General features: G+C 32.7%; 1 protein-coding gene across 1 annotated transcript; it reads left to right on the top strand.

Annotated features, from left to right (window-relative positions):
• Nucleotides 1-499: 499 nt before the first annotated feature.
• On the top strand, nt 500-26,011 carry LOC143067878 (uncharacterized). The gene is made up of 6 exons (XM_076241478.1): nt 500-637; nt 8,487-8,563; nt 17,722-17,763; nt 18,192-18,951; nt 19,485-19,564; nt 20,777-26,011. Exons 1-6 carry the CDS (start codon nt 580-582, stop codon nt 20,870-20,872), a joined length of 1,113 nt encoding a protein of 370 aa, XP_076097593.1. The 5' UTR covers nt 500-579; the 3' UTR covers nt 20,873-26,011.
• Nucleotides 26,012-27,532: the final 1,521 nt, after the last annotated feature.

Here is a 27,532-nt window from a genome sequence, read left to right as displayed (position 1 = left end):
TAAATATTACTTCCATGGTACTAGTAATGGACTCATGGTATTATATATCTGATTATGATATTAAACATTTTTTTTTATTAGTATTCAACATTTTACAAATAATCTGAAAACAGCTCAAGGTACATATATTTATTAATGAATGTAAATTTTTAACGCATTATTCCAGTTCCGTTTGAAATTCTGTAAGTGTTTCTAATTAATCCTCGTTCTAAAACAAAAAGAAAACATGGCCGAAACAACTTTACTAATTTGGGCCGAAACGACTTTACTAAGTATGGCCGAAATGACTGTGGCCGTAACGACTGTGGCCGAAACGTATTAACATGGACTTCAGAATGCTCTGAGAACCGACTACGCTGAATAAAAAAATCAACTTTAATAGGAAAAAGCATGAAATAAAATAAATACACATAGGCATAAAAACAAACAGCTAGGTCGTTCAGCAAAAACACATAAAAAATATCATGGCTGCTATCGGATCTGTACTCTATCTTTTATACTTTGTAACTTACGCATGTGCAGAACGGAAGCGCCATTTTTAAAAACAAGCACTTAGCCCCCTTCACTGTAAACCAAAACATGCCTCCAAAAACTAGAAGAAAGTCAGCTAGAAACAAAGAAACGCTCACCGAATCAGGTATCATACAAAAGTTTAAATATATGTTACATAAAAAGAAAAGAGAAAATTCTTTAATGTCAAATTTTACTCGGAATTCATAAAAAAAAAATACACAGTATTTCATCGTTCATAAATAAATTGTTTGTTTGGTCTATCTTTTTGAGTGTATCTTTGCTAGTCAAAATAATTATAATGTCTTGAAAGTTGAAAGTCTATTTATTTTTTGCTTTGACACCCTATGGTGACATCTTCTTTCCTCTATAACTTCCTCCAATAGTTGGAGTACACCAACCTTATTAAATTAAGGTTGGTTAAACCCTTATAATAATTAATTATTCAGTGAAAACATAACTATTTAAAAATAACATTAAAAAAATATATATACAGTTAAGGTTCATCATAACAAATGGACAAATATGGCCGTATTTTCACCAAAAAAACTACTCGTGTACAGACTTACCTGTGCTGTTTGGAAAGTTTTTATGCCTAGCATCCACTAGATATATAAAAGTTATATGCATTTTGGGTTTAAGAAAGATAAAATCTTTCTTGGTTTTTGATGGGCATTTTTTTTCCATTCTGCAGAAGGTGTAAAAAATAAACAAACACCTGAATTACTTTGATACTGTCCACTCACTGACTCAGATAAACTCTTTAACTCACCTATAGTTGTGATGATACCTGTTGTCCATGTCAATTAAGGACAATCAAAACAATACAAACCGGTTTTTTACCTGAGGGGGCATCTCATAGTTGTACCACAACTTAGTTAATTTTCACACCTTTTGCATGAAGGAAAAAAAATGCCCATCAAAATCCAAAAGAGATTTTATCTTTCTGAAACGCAAAATGCATTTAACTTTATTATATCTAGTGGATGCCAGGCATTAAAACTTTTCCAACTTCACAGGTAAGTCTGTATTCAGAGTAATTTTTGGTCTGTAAATACAGCCATATTTGTCTGTTTGTTATGATGAACCTTAAATCCCTGCAAAAATAATAATAATAACTTCTATGTACATTAAAAATGTGTCACAATTTAAAGGTTATTAATAGAGTTTTAAGAAAGTTTTGAATATTATTTACAGGGCATACATCAGTCTGCGACGTTAAGCGGTAGCCCGAAGCCCGTGTCTAGTTTAAATAAGCTCGGACTAGTTAACGTACGCTGCCGATAGTCCGACCGGTCTAGTGCATATCTGTGTGCACTTTTTTAATCGTTACCGTAAGTTAACGCAGAATGTCACTCAACGCCATCGATAGTAATAAACTGACACTCTCTTCCTTGCAAAAATTCCGTAAACCAGTTTTGACGGTCTCCCTAATGACCGATTGTTCAAAAATCCAAGTTACGGAGGCTAAAAAAAAAATACGAGGATAAACGGGTCCGAGAATTTAAAACTCATTGGACGGACAGTTGTCCCTGACCCTGGCTCCAGTACGAGAATCTAGGATCATCTAGTTATGTTTTGTAGCTACTGTAAGGAGCAGGGAAAAGGAGGAAAATTTGTATCTGTATTTGTATTTGAACAGGAGTTGTTCAGCAAATTGAAAAATAATATGAAAAATTATGAAGGATAAAATTTTAACTGATTGATTTTCTTGTTTTCTTGGACTGCATCAGAAAGGATGATCTCTTTAACTTCCAAAGTCAAATTTGAACGAGAAATTAATGTAAATAAAATGTGATGGCAAGGGGTTTATATCTACATGTATACATTTATTTTACATGTATGTCTTAAATTCAAAGAAAAGACTCTTTAACAGTCTTGTCAACAGTTTTGAGAAGTTTTTTTTAAGGAAAGTAGAATTTTTTATATTTCATGGAGAAAAAACTCTATATTTTTGAAAAGTTATATACACTTCCAGATACAAAATTGTAACCTCAGGATGCAGGATTTTACATCTAATGTTTCAAAATTTTCGTGGGGGGACATGCCCCCAAACCCCCCTAGCTGGTTCGGATCACTTCGTGATCCTCACCGGTGACACAGATTTTATTCGGTCCAGTACATATAAATTCGGGCTAGTAATTTTTTTTTTTACTAGCCCATGGGGCTAGTACTTCAAATAGTTTTTGGCACAGACTGATACATTATAGTAAAAAATCTTTACATTCACTAAAACAATGTTACTAAAAGGTAAGAAGAAAATATAAAAATAACTAGTTTTCAGATTTCTGCCTGCTGCAGCTACTACATCTGTCTATGTGTACTACTAGGCGATATAAAAGAATGCATATAAGCTTATATGTCCTAGGCTAAGCGATCTAATTATGCATAGCCATTATAACATGTATAACTATCTGTTATATATATGTTTATACAGTCGATTCCACTTAATTGCATACCGCTTAATAGCATAATTCGGTTAATTGCATAGTTTTCTCCTGCACAAAACCATTTCCCATTCATCTAATGTTAAATTGTCCGGTTATATGCATAGCTCTACAAGTGGCCTTTCGGTTTATTGCATAGAAAATTATTGCCGTCTAGATATGCTTAGTTAAAACTGACGAGATTTTTGACCGGAAACGGTCAATTGGTAAGTATATTTTTCTTGAATGCAACCTTATTTTCGTTATTATTTCATATTTACTTTTGTGTTATTGAAATAAAGTTTTAAAACAGTTTCTTTCGTGTTTATATTATGGAATTTGATTTAAAAATAAACCTCGATGTCTACACAGGTAAAGTTTCCCATGTTCTATTTTAAGCCTCGAGGTCATAAAAATGTCAAACAGATAACTGTTGTAAAAACACTGACCATTCTACTTCAAAGGGTGTTAATAATTGATTGGATTTAAACAATTGTCCATAGATTACATTTGGGGTTAATTTTTAAAACAAAAACTCCTGCTAATTATCGATCATAACCAATGTGAACTCTATTGGGCTTGGGGTGATCTGTATTAATGTTAATATAATAGGGCATTTACATATGGTTAAAGAATTTTATACATCAATCATTTGTTTTTAATATTTTATGAAAAGAGCATTTACTTTTAATTATTATATTTTCTCACTTTCAACACTTGTGTCCAGCAATTAACCCGTACAGGGCCCCACCATTACTGCTTTGCATATACGAAACTAACAAGTTGTTACTTCAGTGCCCAACTGCATATCAACAGCAATTCATTACACATCTATTGTTAAAATAATTATAAACTGTGAAGTATTGTTTAAAAGTTTATTTTAATCAAAGCCTAACAATGTACATTGTACATATGGGTCACAGAAACAAATCTATTTTTAGAACAGTTTATTTTCGTATCCCAGGTAATGGAAAGTCTGAATGCAAATAAACTAAAACTAAATGTGTTTATAATCTTTATTTATTAAAGAAACAAAATAAAATAACACATATGACACTAGAGTAGACATAATTTTTTTATTAGAATAAATCAACATTCAGTATATTGTATGTGGATTACAGACGTTCATCTTTCTTCAGGGATTTCTTTTACTGATCTGTTCTATCGATGTTATTTGACTCTGTCATTTGGCATTTCGGATATAAGCATACTCCGCTTTATTGCATAATTTTGTCTGACAAATAGGCTATGCAAATAACCGGAATCTACTGTATATATATATGTGTGTGTAGCTACTGGGTATTAAAGCTAAACATGCATATTTATTCCCTTTATAGGTATAGCGCGGCACAACCACACTGACCAGTTATTCTACTATTTCATGGATTTTCTCAGCATTTAATTTTACATACAGGATTGATAGGTTTAGCGCGGAACACACACACTGACCTAGTTGTTCTGTCCAAAAGCCTTAGCGATGACTTTACATTAAAGATAAACGTTGTTTAAGACAGCAAATGAAGGCATAGCGCGGGACAGCCATATTAACCTAATGAAGATTTAAAATTCTGTGTATAAGATTGATGTAATAAAGGTTTAGCGCGGAACAACCACACTGACCTAGTTGTACTGTCGAAAAATCATTAATGATTATTCCTTAGATTGTCCAGAGAATAAGCCATATTTCATTTCATGAAATTGAAGATAGCTGATTAAGGTATAGCGCGGTACAACCACACTGACCTTATGGGAACTAGATATTAAGAAAGGACACTCTCTTTAGATGGAGTCTATAACAGGTTCCTGCTTAGTTCTTCTATTGAATTAAGGAAAAGGTCATCCTGAGGGAGAATATTGTTTAGAGCCAGTTGCTGACAATCCAAGATTAGTTGAGCAATACAAGTTCTCTTGTGAAAGTTAGAATTCCAGTTTCCTAGCCCAATTTTATTGATGGTAATTCTTTTGATAACACTAAGAGATTCTCTGCGTATACCTTCCAAAATGGGACAGCGAGTGAGAAAATGGATGATATCTTCTTCTTCCAGTTGACAAATTGGGCAAGTTGCATCAAGATTCATATTTGAGAAACGAGCTTTCTGCGATTGGAATATATATGTCCCTGTGCATAACCTTGCTTTTATTGTTGCTTTCCTGAGTTCGCCGATGTTTGGTGGTAGACTGTTCCAGATAGTATGAGGTTTTCCTATGTCTAAATTAGGGATGCAGAGAAATTTTAGTGTTGTTTTGCTATTGGCGTCCCTTTGAAGATTCACTTTCCAGTAGTTTATTGCTTCTCTTGCCTTGCATTTCCATGATAACTTTGATGGTAATTGATCTTTCAGATCAGTCCATGGAGGAAGATTATACATGCTTAAAATATCTGCTACTCTGTTAAGGAAAGTTAATTCATGTGTTTGCATCAAGCAAGCAAATAAGATAGTCTTTATATGTTTTCGTATGTCATATGTTTCCATATCATCCATATTTCATCGGTTTCAATTGCTCATTGAAATCGTCTACTATATACTGATCCTCATTCTATCCTGTATTCTATATTAAAAAAGACACATCTTATGACATTTTTGTCGAGCCTGCAACTTTTGTTGCAGAAAGCTCGACATAGGGATAGTGATACGGCGGCAGCGGCGTTAGCTAACTTCTTAAAAGCTTTATATTTTAGAAGGTGGAAGACCTGGATGCTTCATACTTTGTATATAGATGCCTCATGTTACGAAGTTTCCATCAGTCACATGTCCAATGTCCTTGACCTCATTTTCATGGTTCAGTGACCACTTGAAAAAAAAGTTCAATTTTTTTGTAATGTTGAATTCTCTCTTATTATAAGTAATAGGATAACTATATTTGATATGTGCGTACCTTGCAAGGTCCTCATGTCTGTCAGACAGTTTTCACTTGACCTCGACCTCATTTCATGGATCAGTGAACAAGGTTAAGTTTTGGTGGTCAAGTCCATATCTCAGATACTATAAGCAAAAGGGCTAGTATATTCGGTGTATAGAAGGACTGTAAGGTGTACATGTCCAACTGGCAGATGTCATCTGACCAGACCTTGACCTCATTTTCATGGTTCAGTGGTTATAGTTAAATTTTTGTGTTTTGGTCTTTTTCTCATACTATATGCAATATGTTTACTATATTTGTTGTATGAAATGATTGTAAGGTGTACATGTCTAGTGGGCAGATGTCATGTGACCTTGACCTCATTTTCATGGTTCAGTGGTCAAAGTTAAGTTTTTGAGTAAACTGGATTTTTGGTTTCTATATTTAGAACAACAACACCACTACAAGTTAAATCAGCACTTGGTCAAATCGCCACATTAAGGACCTTATATAAGTTATAAGAGGTACGGTTCCGCAGCTATATTAAACCAACAATCATGCAAAATGCTCAAATGTTAAAAAAAATCTGTATGCCTAAAAATCATCCAAAACCTTGAATACCAATTAAGATGAACAAAAAAAATACAGACTGAAACCCTCAGAAAATGTAAATAAGTCAATACAACTTGGATAATAGTTATCAAAGGTACCAGGATTATAATTTAGTATGCCAGACGCATGTTTCGTCTACATAAGACTCATCAGTGATGTTCAGATCAAAATATATAGCCAAACAAGTACAAAGTTGAAGAGCATTGAGGACCCAAAATTCCAAAAAGTTGTGCCAAATAAGGCTAAGGTAATCTATACCCCTTCTTTATTTTCATATTTTTGCTTAAAATACAGAAGAAAAAAAAACATAATAAACATATCTAACATGGGTGTCGAAATGACAATATCGGTTGCCAATTTAACCAGGTGCCGATTTGACTATACTGGGTGCTGATTTAATCAGGTGCCGATTAGACTAAAATTCCACAACTACAACTTGACATATTCAAAGTTGCTTTAAAAAAGACGTTAGAACAAATTTGATTAAACTGACCTGTTTAGCCATTTTTATTTGATGTAAAAAAATATTCAGCACTAGGATAGAGGTATATTTCTTTGGGAAAAGTTTTTTCAAATAAAATTAATATTTGCTCACATATACAATTTCACTATATTGGCTATTGCTAGTGCCGGTAAAGTAGCCATTTATATAGAAATCAGCTATTTTGCCAGTTTGAATACATGTATATAAAAATAGCCACAGCCTTACATAAATATGTGGTAATTTGTACTAAAAAGTGTTTTTTTTTCATCACTTGAAATGTATTCCTTATAAAAATATAGTCCTTACATTGAGGGGTTGTTCCCAACCTGTAGTATCTGGGCTGCTCATATCACTGGACTTTGAAATCTTAAATTAAGATTCATCATAACAAATAGAGAAAAAAAATCCTGTGTTTACATGTCAAAAACTACTCTGATTACAGACTAACCTGTCCAGTTTGAAAGTTTTAAGGCCTGGAATTGAGACAAATAAAAGTTAAATGCATTTTGTGTTTCAGAAAGACAGGCATTTTCTCATTGTTGAAGGTCATACACTACAGTGGCTTGTGATTACTTCCACTTCTGGGCTTCAAAAAAATATTTAAAACATCATTCTGATTTTAGTCCCTTTAGACTTAGTAACAAAAGGAAACCATAGTAATCAGTTGGGCATAATATAACATACTTCGCGAAAACAGTTTTTGACCCGTCGGTCATGGGAACGACAAAGTAAGATTATTTGTCAGTCCTACAAAATTTTAGCCAGTCCTAAAAAATCTGTCAGTTTTATCCTGAAATAAAAATAATAACAAATTTTATCGAAAAATAATTTTATTATAATTAGTTTTATTTTTGACAGCCACAAACAAATTAACAATAAAGCCAAGGACCAGCTATGTTCTTCTGATTGTTCTTATTTAAAGTCATCTTCCCTATCCATTTCATCATCTGAATCACTTTCTCAGTATTTGTTATCTCCATCGAAGGGTCCAATGATTGGACTCCAATCGCTGATTGATTGTCTGGGATGGCTACATGAACAAATTTAGCAGGCCACGTGTAGATCAGCACTTTGGTTTCAGTTTGTTTATAATAGAAACCAGTACCGGAAATTATCAGCAGGTACATCTGATGACTCATGTAAACACGTACTGGAATTAGTTGTGGTACCACTAATTACTGATAAAAAGGCACTGCAACGGCCATTTTTACATCGGGACCGGCACTAGCCTTCAAAATACTGGTCCAAGCCTCACTTTGACCGAACAGGACCGACCATCACTGACCATTTTCGCGAAGTCTGATATAAATTAAGAATGACACAAAAAGGGTATTTGACTAGATTTTTTAATGTAAACTTGATGTTCTTTAGTTGAATTGGCAGTGCACCATTTGAAGTGTGCAACATCATTGTACTAATATCTTAATTAAACTTACCATATACACTGGTAAGATGAACAAATTATGACAAATAATGCAAGAACTAGTGCCACCAGTAACCATCAACACACACTTGTGTAAAATTCCTGCAGAAGTGAAAACCTTTAATATGTATAATACATACATGTATGTAAGCTAGCCATTTAGATAACATAAATATGTTTTCTTATTCAGAAACTCCTTCATCATCTGAGGAACCTGAGTATAGGAAGACACTTGAAATAATAACAAGACTGTCACAGAAATATCTTGTAAGTATTCCAATGATATGATGGGAATTCTTGGAATAACCATAATCATATTACCCTTATATATTTACTTTAAGGGTATCAGTCAGGGATCTCCATGGCCTGTTTAACGATGGCGCCCCACCATCGTTCAAATGTCTTGCGCCATCGTCAAATGACTCGCGCCATCGTTCAATTGTCTTCCGCCATCGTTCAAAACTGTGATCGTTTTTATAGCCTGACGCCATTGTTTTAAGCAATCATAATTAAATGCATGTAATTGCATAACCCTCAGGCCTTTTTATAGTATAATCCAATACAGTTCTAACGCCTGAGGGATATCCGGATTAAGATCGCTAATCACTTGTACCTGAGCTTGTACAAGTAGATCAACAAACCAGACAGGAGAATATTATCTGAAGATAGACGATTCATTTGTCAAATTATTTAACTAAGTTTCCGCAAATGCTTAGGATAATTCAGATTAAATGAATAAATTAATAATCCAGTTACAAAGTTTAACAAGTCGAACACGTGCTTTTATTTTGACTTACGCAATCAGTATCCCCCTTTTTAAGAAGTACAAAATAAGACGCAAAACAGTAATTATTATTTCATCGCAAATAACTCAGTACTGCTGTATTGAAACGATAATATAGAATTACTTTAAAAGTTAAAAGTAAAAACTTTTAATATTTCCTGTAAAGAAATATCGTATTGTAATTCCGAATTCATTTCGTAGTTTACAATTAAATTGATAAATCCGCGTTTCCGGTTTCTATTCAGACTCGAAAGATGCATGTTGCATAGCATCGATTTGCTAGATAAAGTCAATAAAAACCTTTTCATTTGACAACGTTTGCTTTACAAATCTTTTTAACCTTTTACATAACCCGTACGACTCGTTTTGTCGTTGCTGCAAACCAGCCATACCAGTAATGGGTTCATGACTTCTGAATTTGACAGTGTCCGTGAAAAATAAGCTCCACATGATTTTTAACCCCCATAACAATTACCAATCAAAGCACTGTAAGCGCTGAAGGCAGTTAACCAAAAACCAAGGCAACCGTAATTATGAAAACTGTTGCAATGTTGCCTCAACATTAAACATTCATATATAGTACATTCATGTTTATCTAATGATTTATTTATTAAGGCAAATAATTTATATGTTATCAAGGTTTCAAAAGCAATGCATATATCAATGTATATTTTTTTTATGGTGAGTCTGCAGTGGTACAAGTTCCCAATGATTGCAGTTGTTCTACTTGGTAGTTAACCTTGGTTTTATTTGACTGCTAGAAGTTCAATTTGACTTAGTATGAACATGTAATAGTATGAATGGACTGGTTTCCCTGGAAAGAAAACTGAGTTTGTGTTCTATAGTACAAAAGTTATGAGACACGAATCAGACAAATGTTCACTACAACAGGGATCAAAGGTGAGGTCTGACTGACTTGCCCATAGTAAATGTAAATGATTTGTTATTTTGTCCCATACATATGAATATATATAATTTAGGGCTGGGGATCTCAACGGTTTACAAGTTCTCAAACAGGTAGGGGTAGGCAAAGGATTAAGGGGGCAGGGGGCCCGCCCCCCCCCTTTTTGGGAAAAATTTTGTTGCTTATATAGGGAATCACTGAAGCGTGACTGGAGCGGGCCCCTCTTAGGTCAGTCAGTGGGCCCCACTTATGAAAATTTCTGGATCCGCCACTGGGGGTGGGTGACCCTAGGGACTTCCCCTACATTTCATTTTATTTGTTATATTGTCCCATATATGAATATATATGGTTTAGGGGTGGGGATCTCATTGGTTTCCAAGTTCTCAAACAGGAGGGGTAGGGTGACCCAAGGGACTCCCCCTATATTTCATTTAGTTAGTTATATTGATCCATACAGGAATATATATTGTTTTGGTGTGGGGATCTCGACCGTTTCCAAGTTCTCAAACAGGAGGGTTGGGATGACCACAGGGACTTCCCTATATTTCATTTAATTTGTTATATTGTCCCATACATGAGTATATATGGTTTAGGGGTAAGGATCTTGACCATTTCCAAGTTCTCAAACAGGAGGGTGAACAGTGACCTCAGGGACTCCCCCTATCTTTCATCTGATTTGTTATATTGTCCCATACATGAATATATATGGTTTAGGGATGGGGATCTCGACCATTTTAAAATTCTAAAACAGGAGGGGTGGGTGACCCCTAGCGACTCTTCCTATATTTCATTTGATTTTTGGAAAATGACGCAGTCATTGTTCCATTACTGCCGACCTGAACTTCATTACATTTCTCTGCCTACCGCGCTTGGTTTCGTATTTACTATTTTCCATACAAACTGGAATCTGCTTGTGTTAATCATTATGCATGATCATTGTGTAGTTATCAGCCAGGAACCAGTTTACACTCGGTTTCATATTTACTAACTGGTTTCTGTTTGTTTTCCATTACACTCGAACAAAGTGTTGTAGTTTGACGGGAACCAGTTTAGAATTTGTAAACTGCAAAACGTAATCGGTTATTGTTCATTCCGTTTTGGTGTTTCATACCGACTTAAATGGTTTGAATAAGCTTAAGACCCTTCAAACATTAATGTGATAGGTATATTAAAGACTGTTTTACAAAAGGATGGAACTGTTTTACTTTCAAAGTCGTACTATAGTGATATCTGTCATGTACGGATTTCCACTCTCACCGGTTATTTTCTTCTTTTACACGTGCTTTTGAAACTTCCTGTTTAAACATCGCAAGTTTCAAAATTGTTATTTGAGTGAATTAAACTTATTTTTACAATCATGAAGCGTTCCAGAATCATTTTCAAGCAGTTTCTTCTTCTCTTTGATGATGGAAAATATGTTTTCTCAAGAAAATACCGCAAACGATCGCAGAGGAATTGAAACGTACAAGTCAAGTCGGCACCTGGTTAAATTGGCATATAGTCAAATCGGCACCTATTTGACGTCAAATCGGCACCTATTTGACGTCAATTCGGCATCCAATAATATTTGTTATAATATTTTCTATTCAATTAATTAATAACTGTTACCAAGTACATAGTGAATATGTTGTTGTGTATTTAGGTAAACAAGGAAACCAAAGTGAATATGTTGTTGTGTATAAAGGTAAACAACGAAGCCCTTACCCAACTGTTGTTTTAACAATTAGACAATTATTAAAATAAAATGGAAAACTATGAGTCCCTTTCAATAAATCAAACTTTCATGCCAAATAATTAGCCAATTTAAGGTGTTTTTTTTTCAGTAAAGTTTGAACAGCATTAAACCAACAATTCTGTAAAATGCTCAACTGGTTAAAATAATGCATAAAAATATCCAATATCTCATGTATTAGTCCAAATAATTATGACGTCTGGCAAGGATATTTTATTTTTTTTCTGGGACGCCTTCCTACGACGTTCGTAGGAAGGCGTCTCAGAAAATAATTAACATAGCCTTGCGGTCATAGGAAGGTGTCCCAGAATAAAATTAAAAAAGCCTTGCCAGACGTAATAATTATTTGGACTACTCATATATATATCATTAAAAATACACCAAAAAAGTCATTTAGTTGAGAAAAATAAATATATACAAAATGTACATGAACACCCAAAAATTGCTTAAATTCTGGCAACCCCTTTCTTATTTTTACTCTTTTTGCTTAAAATACTGTTAAAAATATATATTTAACATGGGTGATGAATTGACTAAATCAGGTGTCGATTTAACCAGGTGCCAATTTAACCAGGTGCCGGTTTGACTAGAATTCTTTGACAAATGTTTGAAATTACCTGAGTTTCATTAGACCTTTGATAACAGTAACAAAAAGATTGTTTACTTAATATTTTGTGGGAGAAGGGGGTTCAGACTGTGGTATCAGGTCTGTTCGCGCCCAATACACTTTCGCACCCTACACGTTCGCAGCTCGCACGGTGGCACCCAAGGTCCGTTCGCACTCCACTCATTCACGCCCAATTTTAATTCAAATTCAAGTTGAATAATTGGAAAATCATGATTGTTGTTTTTAATTGCTTTGGTGTAAATACTGAATGTATTTATAGCTTGGTATGAGTAAACATTGAAGATTTTAAAGGAAAAACACAAAAGATAATTGTTTTTAACAGCTTGGTCCCTTTGATCTGAAACAACGAAGCAATAAAATATAGGAACCAAAATATAGCAATCCACTATTATAATCAAAACATGATAAAATTTATTCACCACACAGAAAAAAACATAGTCAGAATCTCACTTCATTTTGAAACAAGTCAATGAAACAAAGTTATAGCAATACACTAACCAAAACATGATTAAGAGTTATTCAACACAAAATAAAACGTTGACAAAATACCACTTTATTTAGAAAGGATTATTATTATTTTTAACAATACCCTATCCAAAACATGATTAAGATTTATTCAACACTTTATTTTGAGACAATGACAACAATTATACTTATAAGAAAACACTTGCTTACAGAGTTATTAAACACAAAACCAATTAAGATTGGGTGCAAACATGTAGGGTGTGAAAATGAAAGGGGGCGAACGTGAATGGGCGCGAACGGACCCGGATTCAGACTATGTACCAGTGAGAAATATACAAGCCTTTCTACGGTATTTATTTGTACAATTCAGGTAGTCTTGACCTATTCATTTGTCTTAAAAAAAACAGTCAGTTGTCACCTTCACTTCACAAACACACATATACAAATATCAATTATATGCTTACGAGACATGTTGCATTGTTAAACTAATTAAGGTATGTGAAAATCAAGACTTGCATAAAAACTATCCCAATATAAGAGACAGTGGCGTCATTTTTCCTCAGAGCTTTCAGCTCTTTGATTCATATTGTCACAAACATGAATATATATGGTTAAGGGGTGTGGATCTCGACCGTTTCCAAGTTCTCAAACAGGAGGGGGTGGGGTAACTCCAGGGACTCCCCCTATATTTCATTTTTTATTTATCATATTGTCCTATACTTTAATATATGCAGGGGCGGATTCAGACGGGGGAGGGTTGTGGGCTTGCACCCCCCTTAAATTTGCAAAGTATGGGTTGTTCTCAGCTTGAAAAAGAATATTCCGATAATTTTACCTCAATTTTTTTTTAGCCTCGCTCTGCTCGGCGAAAATTTAAGTTTGCGCCCTTCCTAACCTAAAATCCTGGATCTGTCCCTCATATGGTTTAGGGGTGGGGAGCTCGACCGTTTCCAAGTTATCAAACAGGAGGGGGTAAAGTGGCCCAAAGAATGCCACCTATATATCATATGATATACTTACATTAAGGTATATATAATATAGTTGCATTATTTGTGAAAATAAAGAATGAAACTTTAAGCTACTTTAATTGACCCTTCAAAATTGCGAAAAAACAAATAACCCCTCGAAATTGCAGTAATATGTTTACACTTTAAAAGCATCTCACATGCTTTATCATCATTTATCATTTATAAAGAAAATTTGGAGAAAAAAATCATTTGTTTTTGATTCTGAGATAAAAAAAAATTGTTTGTTTCACCCTCAGCTGCCACTATATGTAATGCTAAAATTGAAAGAAAGAAAATGTTTTCGACTTGTCGGGAAAAAAATAGATTGTTTTTCGCCATAGGCTGAAAAAAAAAATTGTCCAGAAAAAAAACCATAGCCCCCCCCCCCCCCCCCCCCCGGCCAGAAAATCCAGAAAATCAAATGGTTGCTGCCTTAGATATACTGTTCCCAGCTGTCACGTTGTATTGGATTTTTAAATTAAAATTTGTCAAAAAGTAATTTTGAGTTTCTGAATAAAATATTTTTCTGCTTTTTCTTTCTTGTACATATATCTTTCGGTGTACAATAATAGTGTTTATATTCATTTACCATGCATAGATGTATTTTTTCACCTGCTTGGATTTATTTTGTAAATGATCGCCAAACCCAGAATTACCCTTATCCGCTTCCGGAATCGGATCCGATTTTGTAAAATTTTGTCTTCACGGCCGCCATTGTTATGTGTTTACAATGTTGTTTTTGTCAATCAGATACGATTTTACTCGAATTTATACAATATTTGTCGGCGATTTTCTGTATAAAGCTAGCGGTTGAACAAAATGAACATCGCCGTCATGAATAATAATGATAAAAATAAGTTTTTAGCTCGTTTAATTGGAGACTTTGGTGAACATGGTGAAAAGGTTTGCAAAGTAATTTCTTATTTTCTTTCAAATGTAAGGTGACTACGTCGGGCGTAGCTGAAACCAACTATCCTAGTCGAAATTCCGCTTGCAAAAGTGGAAGGTCGCGGACCTCGGACCCCCGCTAATTTGCACACCTGCCTCCAAATTGAAAAGCTACGAAAATTTCTTTTTCTAATTTGAAATTGCCGCCAACAGCATGAACAGTTGAACTTATTATATAATAGACTACTGACGTAGTTGTACTACGTATTGATGACAAACAATATTCCTACGACTTTTGCCATTTGGGAAATCTAAACTACTTGTCTTAAGAGATTTTTGGCGATTAAATATTTCACACAATTGTTCTTTGACATGTTAGCTAAAAGCGCAAGTCATAATGAACTACACAAGGATTCTTAATAAGCACTACTTCCTATGTGTAACTTTAAAACTTTTGGATAAATCTACGATCATTTAAGGTTTTTCTGGTTATTTTTTTTGTAATCCAGAATAAAAAGTATTAAAAAAGTGTTCAATTAGTTATATATAACATAGTAGCAGGCTAGATAATAACAATGGCAAGTATTTCAGGATTTATTGGGTAGAACAAAAATCTAGGGTGCTCGCATAATGCAGCTTAACTGCATAAAAATAGCAAGAACACTACATGGGGACCTTCGTGATAGCTATTGGTCATTCTCGACTAAGGGAAATGGAGGGGGCATGAGGGCTTGGCATTTGAAGGGTTACAAACGGCAATTATTGAAAATATATATACTTTTATATAGTATTTATAATGAAAATTCAAATAAATATAATTTTAAATAAGCAATGAATTAGCATGTTCACCTATCCTTATGTGGAGGGATGAAATACTTTCGATCGCGCTACACTGTACGGCGTAGATATGGTTTATGATGGTGAAAGTTCCTCCATCGTTCAATTTTCATCCATGGAGATCCCTGATCAGTCATTACCTGGGATGGGGAATTTCTTTTTAATTAAATTATTTGGAATAAATATTCATTAAACACAAAATGTTTCTTTACACATTGGGGATCAGTCTTTAATTTCAAAGATTTTAAAACATAGTTTGAATGATGTCGGATATTAAAATGCGTTATGATTGGAATAAATATTCATTAAACTCAAAATGTTTCTTTGCACATTTGGGATCAGTCTTTTATTTCAAAGATTTTAAAACATAGTTTGAATGATGTCGAGTATTAAAATGTGTTATGATTGGAATAAATATTCATTGAACACAAAATGTTTCTTTGCACATTGGGGATCAGTCTTTTATTTCAAAGATTTAAAACATAGTTTGAATGATGTTGGGTATTAAAATGCGTTATGAATTATTTAAACTCTTTGTTCTTCAGGGAAAAGTAAATGTTACAGTATTGTTTGATTAAACTTTCATTTTTGCAATTCAAATTGATTTTTTTTTTTAAATAATAGATCAATGAAATAATGCTCATCTGAAAAATATTCATGTGCTTCTGTTGTGATATTCTTGACATCTACATGTGTTAACAAATAACTGAATACATGTATTCCATAATTATTGTCGAGCCTGCAACTTTTGTTGCAGAAAGCTCGACATAGGGATAGTGATCCGGCGGCGGCGGCGGCGGCTACGGCGGCTACGGCGGCGGCGTTAGCTAACTTCTTAAAAGCTTTATATTTTAGAAGGTGGAAGACCTGGATGCTTCATACTTTGTATATAGATGCCTCATGTTACGAAGTTTCCGTCAGTCACATGTCCAATGTCCTTGACCTCATTTTCATGGTTCAGTGACCACTTGAAAAAAAAGTTCAAATTTTTTGTAATGTTGAATTCTCTCTTATTATAAGTAATAGGATAACTATATTTGATATGTGCGTACCTTGCAAGGTTCACATGTCTGTCAGACAGTTTTCACTTGACCTCGACCTCATTTCATGGATCAGTGAACAAGGTTAAGTTTTGGTGGTCAAGTCCCTATCTCAGATACTATAAGCAATAGGGCTAGTATATTCAGTGTATGGAAGGACTGTAAGGTGTACATGTCCAACTGGCAGGTGTCATCTGACCTTGACCTAATTTTCATGGTTCAGTGGTTATAGTTAAATTTTTGTGTTTTGGTCTGTTTTTCTCATACTATATGCAATAGGTCTACTATATTTGTTGTATGGAACGATTGTAAGGTGTACATGTCTAGCGGGCAGATGTCATGTGACCTTGACCTCATTTTCGTGGTTCAGTGGTCAAAGTTAAATTTTTGTGTTTTGGTCTGTTTTTCTCATACTGTATGCAATAGGTCTACTATATTTGTTGTATGGAACGATTGTAAGGTGTACATGTCTAGCGGGCAGATGTCATGTGACCTTGACCTCATTTTCATGGTTCAGTGGTCAAAGTTAAATTTTTGTGTTTTGGTCTGTTTTTCTCATACTATATGCAATAGGTCTACTATATTTGTTGTATGGAACTATTGTAAGGTGTACATGTCTAGTGGGCAGATGTCATGTGACCTTGACCTCATTTTCATGGTTCAGTGGTCAAAGTTAAGTTTTTGAGTTTTGGTCTTTTTATCTAATACTATATGCCATAGGTCAACTATATTTGGTGTATGGAAATATTTTATGATCTTTATGTCAGTCGCACAGGTTTTATTTGATCGTGACCTCATTTTCACGGTTCATTGCACAGTGTTAAGTTTTTGTGTTTTGGTCTATTTTTCTTAAACTATAAGTAATAAGTCAACTATATATGTTGTATAGAAGCATTGTTAGCTGTACATGTCTGCCTGGCATGGTTCATCTGACCTTGACCTCATTTTCAAGGTTCATTGGTCTATGTTTAGTTATCTTGGTTAATGTTAAGTTTATGTGACAGTTGTTATAAAGCTTAGCTTTATACTAAGGACTATCAACATAATATCAATGATTAGTATAGAAGGCGAGACATTTCAGCGTGTGCACTCTTGTTGTATTTTTGTAACATAGTTGTGAATTGTTTATATTTTTTCTAGAATACAGGACCATCTAGTACATCAAAAAAAGAGAACAAAAATGTAAGTGTGTTTACCATGTATAAATGTAAATATTAGCAGTCTCTTAATCATGGAATAGTGTAATAAATTTAACGAGTTTTGTCAAATAATTAAATAAACTAAAATTTGGCGGAACACATTGTTATTTTATTGAACTGTGCCAAAGAGTCATGAACATTTTCACCCTATTCTTACGCTACATGTAATTATTAAAAAATTTCATTAGCCCATTTGCAAAATTTTGATGAACTTGAAAGGAGGTATTTTTTTCTATTAAAAACAAACATCTTAGATATTTATATAAAAAAGATGTCATAATAGGGGACACACACTTGTTGGTTTTGCCTATGGACGCTAAGAAACATCAGCCTGAAAAAATTAACATAAAATTTGGATCTGTAATGTTTCAATGAATCCTTCGATTGTAAGTGTATTTAATTTGATTTCAGGAACAAGAAATAGGTTATGAGGGAGATGAAGAGAATACTACAGGATCTAGTACTTCTTCGTCTGTTGGCAGTCCTTACGACTTTGAAGAGGAACCAATGTCTGAGGAATCTTCCCTGAATAAGAAAGACAAAAAAAGAAAGAAACAAGACAAAAAATCAATTAAACAGAAAAAAACACCAACAGTGCAAAAGAAAATCTCACCGAAACCTCAAACAAAAACTCCTAAAGCACAAAATAAAAGTGTAAGATTTGATGAAACCCCAAAATCTCCATTGAAAGAAAAAATTAAGTTTCCTACAACACCATTACCAAAGTCACCAGTTGTAGCCTTAGAAAAACTTGATATTCAGATGGTGGAGGAATCTCAAAGACAGTTAAGGAAACGTAAAGTGGATACACTACAAAATGTTTTCACCGAAATTAAAGTGACAAAAAAAGAATCTGTAGATAAAATCAAACCTGAACCAAAATTGAAAGGACCAAAAATGAGTACTTCTATTCATCTACCTAGTAAAATTATACCTGCTATGGTCCAGGATACTTCTACACCAAATGAAAGTGTTCGGACATTAAGGAAGAGGGGAAATGATTCATGTTTTGGGTTTGAAGATATCAAGAGAACATCATTACTGGAATCTCCAGTAAAAAGAGTGCCCATTACCCCTCTGTCAGACTATGCTTCTATGGACGTAACAATGGAGGATAGTGTTCAAAATTCAAAACCCTCATCACCTATGTTGTTTTCTATGGAAGAAGATGGTATATATGATGTAATGTTAAGTGAAATGAAAGTAAAAATGATTTATTTCTAGACTATTTTTTTTACCTGGTTTCATTATATTATTTATTCAGTAAACAGTATCCCTGCAATAATTTGATAATGCTTAGATACGTTGTTTAATTTCCTTTGAAATTTGATAATGCTTAGATACGTTGTTTAATTTCCTTTGACTAAATGAAGGTCAAGTTCAATTTTTACAATTTTGAGCATTTATTGTTGTTGAGTTGTAGACCTTTAGCTGGGAAAAGTGATTCTTAGATTGATTTTGGCCTTTCCATTACTTGATTCTGTTTATGGGTCCAGATTTGCAAATATCATTTTCATGCTGGAATATTCAGTTTGCTGTCAGTCTGACAGCCTTTTGTATAATATTTATATCTAAAAAGTCTTGAAAAATTTCAATAAATTGTCAAATTAATGTAACAGAATTTCAAATGCATATGTCAGACATGTATAAATTTTGAACCTATCTTAGTCTATTAAATCATAATTGATATATTTTTGTTTACAGACTTTTGTGATCTGCAGGTGAACAAAAGCATGAGTAAGACTTATAAACCAAAGAAAAAACTGCCTACCAAAAAACAACAGGTAAGAGAATTGTCAAACCTATAAATGCAATGTAGGCATTGCTTTTCAATTCAAAATAAATTGTTTTATGTTGTGTTTTTTTTTTAATTTAAGGAATGAAAAGACAAGACACATACTCATTGTGAATTTAATATCTATGAATAATAGGAGATATGGGTTTAGACATCAATGAGGCAGCAACCTTACAACTCAAAAACCAAAGCACATCTAGAGATCAACATAATGTCTTTTACAATAAGACACATGTTTTAACAGTATGTTAAAAAAAATTGTCAAAAGCAGTCTGAGGATAGAAAAGAAACAATTATAGAGTATCTATTTTTCATCACATAGAAAACAGAGTTTGATTAAGGTAGCACAATACAAAGATTTTTCATCCCCAATCAGACATCTTTCAACTGATGTAATTCCACTCATCCTTCTTTAAATTTTATAAATGAGGTACCAAAAGAAAGAAGAATGATTAATCTTTCAAATTATGATAATTTCATTATGACATAATTATTACATTATTAATTGTTATGTAATTAGTTGCTATATTGTGATGTCCATACTTGAATGAATTTAGCTTCTTTGTTATTTATAGCATCCAAAAATATTTTATGGATTCTTGCACAACACAGTTTGACCTCCAAAACTGTGTCTCAGATTTTTTCTATTGTATTTCATTCTCTCATAAATCTTCAATGAAGTTTGTAACATCAATTCATAAGAGATCACTAAATTCAATTGGGTATAAAATTTGTTCTATTGATGTTTTTGGAAATCTGGGACACAGTTTTGGAGGTCAAGCTGTGTTGTACATGAATCTGTAAAACATTTTGGGATGCTATGAAGAACAAAGATGCTAAATTCATTCAAGTGTGGACATCACAATATAGCAACTAATTACATAATAATTGATTATATAATAATTATGTCATAATGAAATTATCACAATTTGAAAGATTAATCTTTCTTCTTTCTTTTGGTACTTCATTTATAAAATATAAAGAAGGATGAAATGAATTGCATCAGTTTAAAGTTGTCTGATTGGGAGTGAAAAAATCTTTGTATTGTGCTACCTTAAATAGGGTCAGTATGATAATTGATACAATATTTTCAAAGGGTTTTAGTCCATCATGGAAAAGAGTATAGAATAACAAATGTTTTATAAAAATGAGGTGGTTAATAAAATGATAGTTTATACATATCTCTATTTACTTTCATCAGGTAGTGAAATCCAGTGAATGGGCTAACAAGATAGAAAAGATGAGCGTGGAGTTTAAAGAAATAGAAAGTTTTGAATTAAGTATTGAGCAAGACTAATTCCAGAATCCAAGATTTAAAGCATTTTAAGTTTAATTATATGGATTGATATACCTTCTTTTTGGTATTAATTTTGTGGTGTACTTTATGTTTCAATTTACAGAAAGGCAGCATGTCGTTCATATTCTATATCTTCATTTGAAACTACATTTTATAGAAGTTGTACATCGAATTTAGTCCTATCATTGTACAAATTGAAGAAGTTACACAGTCTACTTTGTCTGAGGCCACATAGACTAGATTGGTTAGCTTTTACATACATGATTTGTTTTAAAGGAAGGGTTACATAGTTCATAAAAATGATGTACCTGAAATAAAATATATTGACATTTCAATGTTATAGTTGCAAACTAAATGTCTTACAGAAGTAAATATTTTTTTAATTTTTAAATTTCATTATTAAATTCAAGAATTATATAAATTCTTTCTACATTCCATTTTTAAGGCTGTTTAATAAAATGATCTAATCATTAAAAATTTTTGCAATTTGTTTCAAAAAGTTATATAAATTTTCTATTTGTCTCTTATTTGAACTGAAATTTGTCTTCTCTCTTACAATATTAAATATTCTGCAAATCACATTAATTTGTCTCTAAATTTTACAAGCTATTTTAGAATGAAGCAATATTTATCAGAGTTTATTTTCAAACATTACTTAAAAATGGGAACTGAAACATATTGTCATCCGGCCTGTCCTTCATGTTAAAAAATGATATATACAGCAACATCTTATTGTTTGTTTTTAATTTCATGTTATTGAAGAATGGCATAAGAAGCCAGTTGTAATGAATATTTGTGTAGATTTCAATACAAATATAAGAACATGCATAATGTTCAAACTTCTTGAAACAACAAATGACTTGAATCAAGTGAATTATTAACATGTATTTTTGATATTTTACACCCTTTTTGCACACACAATGTACAATAATTAACATTAATGTGTTAACTACATGAATTATTAAAAAATATGTTGTGTTTTATTTTTTGTATTTTATATAACTTTATATTATGAATTTTTAGCTCACCTGGCCCAAAGGGCCAAGTGAGCTTTTCTCATCACTTGGCGTCCGTCGTCTGTCGTCCGTCGTCTGTCGTCCGTCGTCGTTGGGGTATCTAGTTTAAAAATTGTGTCCGGTGACCCGGCATACCAACCAAGATGGCCACCACGGCTAAAAATAGAACATAGGGGTAAAATGCAGTTTTTGGCTTATAACTCAAAAACCAAAGCATTTAGAGCAAATCTGACATGGGGGTAAAAGTGTTTATCAGGTCAAGTTCTATCAGCCCTGAAATTTTCAGATGAATCGGACAACCCGTTGTTAGTTTACTGCCCCTGAATTGGTAATTTTAAGGAAACTGCTGTTTTTTGGTTATTATCTTGAATATTACTATAGATAGAGATAAACTGTAAAAACAATAATGTTCAGCAAAGTAAGATCTACAAATAAGTTAACATGACCAAAATGGTCAGTTGACCACTTTAGGAGTTATTGCCCTTTATAGTCAATTTTTAACCATTTTTCGTAAATCTTAATCTTTTAGAAAAATCTTCTCCTCTGAAACTACTGGGCCAAATTTAACCAAACTTGGCCATAATCATCATTGGGGTATCTAGTTTAAAAAATGTGTCCGGTGACCCGGTCAACCAACCAAGATGGCCGCCATGGCTAAAAATAGAACATAGGGGTAAAATGCAGTTTTTGGCTTATAACTCAAAAACCAAAGCATTTAGAGCAAATCTGACGAGGTAAAATTGTTCATCAGGTCAAGATCTATCTGCCCTGAAATTTTCAGATGAATCAGACATTCCGTTGTTGGGTTGCTGCCCCTGAAATGGTAATTTTAAGGAAATTTTGCTGTTTTTGGTTATTATCTTGAATATTATTATAGATAGAGATAAACTGTAAACAGCAATAATGTTCAGCAAAGTAAGATCTACAAATAAGTCATCATGACCAAAATGGTCAGTTGACCACTTTAGGAGTTATTGCCCTTTATAGTCAATTTTTAACCATTTTTCGTAAATCTTAGTAATCTTTTAGAAAAATCTTCTCCTCTGAAACTACTAGGCCAAATTTAACCAAACTTAGCCATAATCATCATTGGGGTATCTAGTTAAAAAAAATGTGTCCGGTAACTCGGCCAACAAACCAAGATGGCCACCATGGCTAAAAATAGAACATGGGGGTAAAATGCAGTTTTTGGCTTATAACTCAAAAACCAAAGCATTAAGAGCAAATCTGACAGGAAGTAAAATTGTTGATCAGGTCACGATCTATCTGCCCTGGAATTTTCAAATGAATCGGATAATCGGTTGTTAGGTTGCTGCCCCTGAATTGGTAATTTTGAGGAAATTTTGCTGTTTTTTTGTTATCTTGAATATTATTATAGATAGAGATAAACTGTAAACAGCAATAATGTACAGCAAAGTAAGAACTAAAAATAAGTCACTATGACCAAAATAGTCAATTGACCCCCTAAGGAGTTATTGCCCTTCATAGTCAATTTTTAACAATTTTGTTAAAATTTGAAGATTTTCAATAACATTTTCCACAGAAAGTACTGTTATAGATAGAGATAATTGATATGGTCAGTTGACCCCTTTAGGAGTTATTGCCCTTTATAGTAAATTTTTTACATTTTTCATAAATTTTTGTAGATTTTTAGAAAATATTTTCCACTGTAATTACTGGGCCAAGTTCATTATAGATAGAGATAATTGTAGCAACAAGAATGTTCGGTAAAGTAAGATCTATAAACACATCACCATCATCAAAACACAATTTTGTTATGAATTTATCTGTGTCCATTGTTTAATATGCACATAGACCAAGGTGAGCGACACAGGCTCTTGAGAGCCTCTAGTTCATAATCATCATGGTAATATTAATCAACATGTAAACAAAATGTAAGACTTCTACATGTATCATGTCTATAGAGTGTTTGAATGAATTGTTTGGGCAAAATTATTTTCTAAGTGGTATGAACCTGGTCTTGTGTCTTAACAAAACTGCATACATGCTTTAATATTGCTCTGTTATATATTTTTTAGATAAGTATCACTTTTGGGGAAAGCTTTCAATGATTTTGTTGAATTGAATTTTTGATTTGTTTAAAAAATATTTGGCACTTTCTGGAATATTTCAGTTTCATAAATAATCAAATATAATATTCTAGAACATTAGGGATTTTGTTCATTCCATTTCTATCATTTTCATAAAGGTTTCAAAGTCAGGTAGTTTCTATTCATACCAGGATTTTTGTATTAACCCTTTCCTCCATAATGACGCCTTTTGACGCCACCCCCTTTACTCCATAATGACGCCTTTTGACACCTGTGTAGTACCTCAGTTGAAATGCTATGTCTCCAAAATGTCTGCATCAGACTTAAAAAAATTGTATCCAATATGAAAAGGAGATTCATGAGAATATCTGACTTGAATTTCATTGATGAAATATTAGTTTTCACAATGCATTAACACTTTAAACCTGATGATTTTTTTTACGGAAAAAAATCCTATGCGAATCAAGTATTTAAAAAAAATATATCCATGGAGTAAAGGGTTAAACAAACCTGTGTCAGCAGTTATACAATCTAAACTATTTAAAATTGTGTATTTATTTTTAATTTTGTAAAAGGATTAAAAATGATTTGTGGCATGGAACAGTTTAAAATTTTATTTGTTTTTTAATGACTTCTTATTGCAAATCCTTCTTACCCAATTAAATCCTGCTTCTTTCAACAATATAAAATGATTTTTTACTACAAATAAATCTGAATTATTAAAAAAAAATTGTAGAGTCTTCATCTTTTTTTCTCTGAAAGTGAGACATATGATTTGGTTTTCTGGCCACAGTAAGGACAACAGCATCAACAATTGTTAAGTTTTCTGCTTAAGAAACTACTAAAAATAGACAAATATATTTTCTTTAAAAATGATTGTTGTCTTGACATCTCAGTTTGTCTACAATATTGAGGCCCTGCACGCTAGTTCATGTTCAAGTGACAATAAAATAATAAGCAATGTTGCTGTCTATCAGACTGTCTTTTTTTGAATTTTATGCCAATAGACGAGACACATCTCTGTATCAACAGTTTATTCTTCTGAATGTTTCAATATATATAGACTAGCTAATTGAAGAATTAAAATATCAAAAATATTCAAAGAGTGATTGAACAACACATTAATTCAAATTGTAAGTACTGAATAAGTTAATTTTCAGTGTTGTTGGGTCACAAGTTGAATATTTTTCGATATTTGAATTCTCTAATTCAGTTATTCTTTTTTATTACCTTTGTAAAATAAATATTGTAAGAAATTTAAGGAAAATGTATTTAAAGAAACAATATCTTTTTTCTATGCATTCTCAATTTGTTTTTATCAAACTTCATCCATGTCTTGACAACACCTATTGTTGTATAATGTCAGAGAAGTGAAATAACCACATTTATTTCACATGTGAAATTATTGGTTTTTATTTCACTAGGAAATCTATGTAATGCAATTCAACCAATGTAATAAGACCATTTAGTTTGTGTAATTTGGCAGGGATATATTTATTAGGAGGGCCATGTGAATGTAATTTTTGTTATTCTATTTGACCAATGATTTGAATTCCATTACAGTTATATTGTATTTTAAATCAATCATGATATGCAAAGATAACAATTTTTGGATTCTTGGCATTGTTAAATTCACAGATAAAGTTCCAATTTCAATTGCATTTTTGACGTCAATCATGTGTAGCCCATGTTTTATTGGTATTAGAACATAGCTTTGATTCGAAAGCAAAAGAATGTCATATTAAGATCATGTACAACATAAACAAGACTTAATTTTAAGAAAATTGATCAGGTTTTAGAAAATTTCCACAACTGATTCTTCAATTTTATTTTTTTTTCAAGGCAACAGCCTTTTAATTTGTTTATTCAATTGTGGTCATAAGATAGCTTATGTATGTTCTTACAGGTTTGTGTATAATTTTGTAAATATCTATCTTTCTTCTGTCATGTGTAACTTTTAATACAAAGTAACAAATGGTTGTAGATTATTGTATACTTTTTTGAGGCAGAGATACTGCTGGTAGAAGTACTATGGTATTGAATTATTAAAATAAATTGATAATATATAATAATTGAGTTCTATATTGCTTAAGACTAATTTCCTGAAAATAGAATACAGAGGATGTTTTCTAAATGATATCAATTGCATCTTACCCAAAGATCTATTTTATTGTCTCCTTAAATGAAAATAAGGAGATGTATGATTTTCAAGAGACAACTACTGTGGATTCATTTATTTTCGTGGGTATCAATTTTCGTGGATATAGAAAAAAAGACGTTTCGTGGTATACGTAAATTCGTGGATCGCTGATTACAACAACGAAAAATTAGATACGTAATTCGTTGATTTTTTTTTATTTAGGAGATCATATATCTTCCTTGGTATGATCAATAATAAAACAAGACAAAAAAGAAGGAATTCATTGAAAAAGTTTTGAATTGTCAAAATCCTCGCTTGGTCATTCTAGGTTAAAGTGTTCATTGATAACTTCGATTACAATAATGGACAGAGACAACTAGTTATTTGTTTGTTTTACAATTTATAAATTCTTGTCTGAATTCTATAATGCATTCAAAACTTTATGATTGAAAGCTCATTTCCCTAATCACGATATAATAAACAGTGATATAAGTATAAGGTGTGAAAATAAATGTTCCTGTCATAAACAATACAGCCTACGGGCAATATCCCCATACTTAATCCTATTGATTTTTAATCACTGGTAAACCAAACTATGACACGGTAATTAAGAACTTGCAGTTATTTTCCATGAACAGTTTTAATCAATTTTAAAAAGTAAATTATCACTGATATTTGATATATTTATTATAGATTTAATCAAAATACTTGTATCTTCTTTCAATAAAAAAACATGTGTTATGTTACAATGTTTATCGCTAGTTAACACTATACTAAAACTGCATAACATAACCGGAAATAAACATCCGACTCCATACACATTTCTCGGGATTATTCTTCGTTGAATTCTTAAATTCGTGGTTCGCTGTGACCCACGAAACCCACGAAAATTGGTATACCACGAATAAAAATGAATCCACAGTATCAACCAAAGACTAAACTTCATTAATGTTGTGAAATTTTGTTTGAAATTTCTATACATATGTAGTCATCGGAAAGTTGAAGGGTTATATTTTTTTAATTGCTAAAGTCTGTTTCTTATTTCTTAGATTCTAAATGCAAAAGGTCAGCTATATTAGGTGCACAGAATGATTTTAAGGTGTACATTTCTCTTGCATATATCATCTGACCTTGACTTCATGTTAATGGTTCATGGGTTCAAGTTCAAGTTTGTTGTTAAATAGAATTAGCATAATACACCAAGCCAAAGTTACAAGCTGATTTAAATAAAAATCATGTGTTTAAGCTTTGCCTATATGAATCTGACAACAATGTTCTACTTTTTAGCTCACCTGGCCCAGAGGGCCAAGTGAGCTTTTCCCATCACTTGGCGTCCGGCGTCCATCGTCGTCATCGTCGTCGTTAACTTTTACAAAAATCTTTTCCTCTGAAACTACTGGGCCAAATTTAACCAAACTTGGCCACAATCATCATTGGGATATCTAGTTTAAAA

Source organism: Mytilus galloprovincialis, chromosome 3 (genome assembly GCF_965363235.1).
Source record: "Mytilus galloprovincialis chromosome 3, xbMytGall1.hap1.1, whole genome shotgun sequence".
NCBI classification, from domain to species: Eukaryota; Metazoa; Mollusca; class Bivalvia; order Mytilida; family Mytilidae; genus Mytilus; species Mytilus galloprovincialis.
Note: the sequence above shows the minus strand (reverse complement) of the source record. Positions and strands in the feature narration are given on the sequence as shown.

Coding starts and splice junctions, on each gene's coding strand:
- LOC143067878 (XM_076241478.1), top strand. CDS start 580: ATGCCTCCAAAAACTAGAAGAAAGTCAGCTAGAAACAAAGAAACGCTC. Junction 638..8,486: donor AGAAACGCTCACCGAATCAG/GTATCATACAAA, acceptor TTTCTTATTCAG/AAACTCCTTCATCATCTGAG. Junction 17,764..18,191: donor CAAAAAAAGAGAACAAAAAT/GTAAGTGTGTTT, acceptor ATTTGATTTCAG/GAACAAGAAATAGGTTATGA.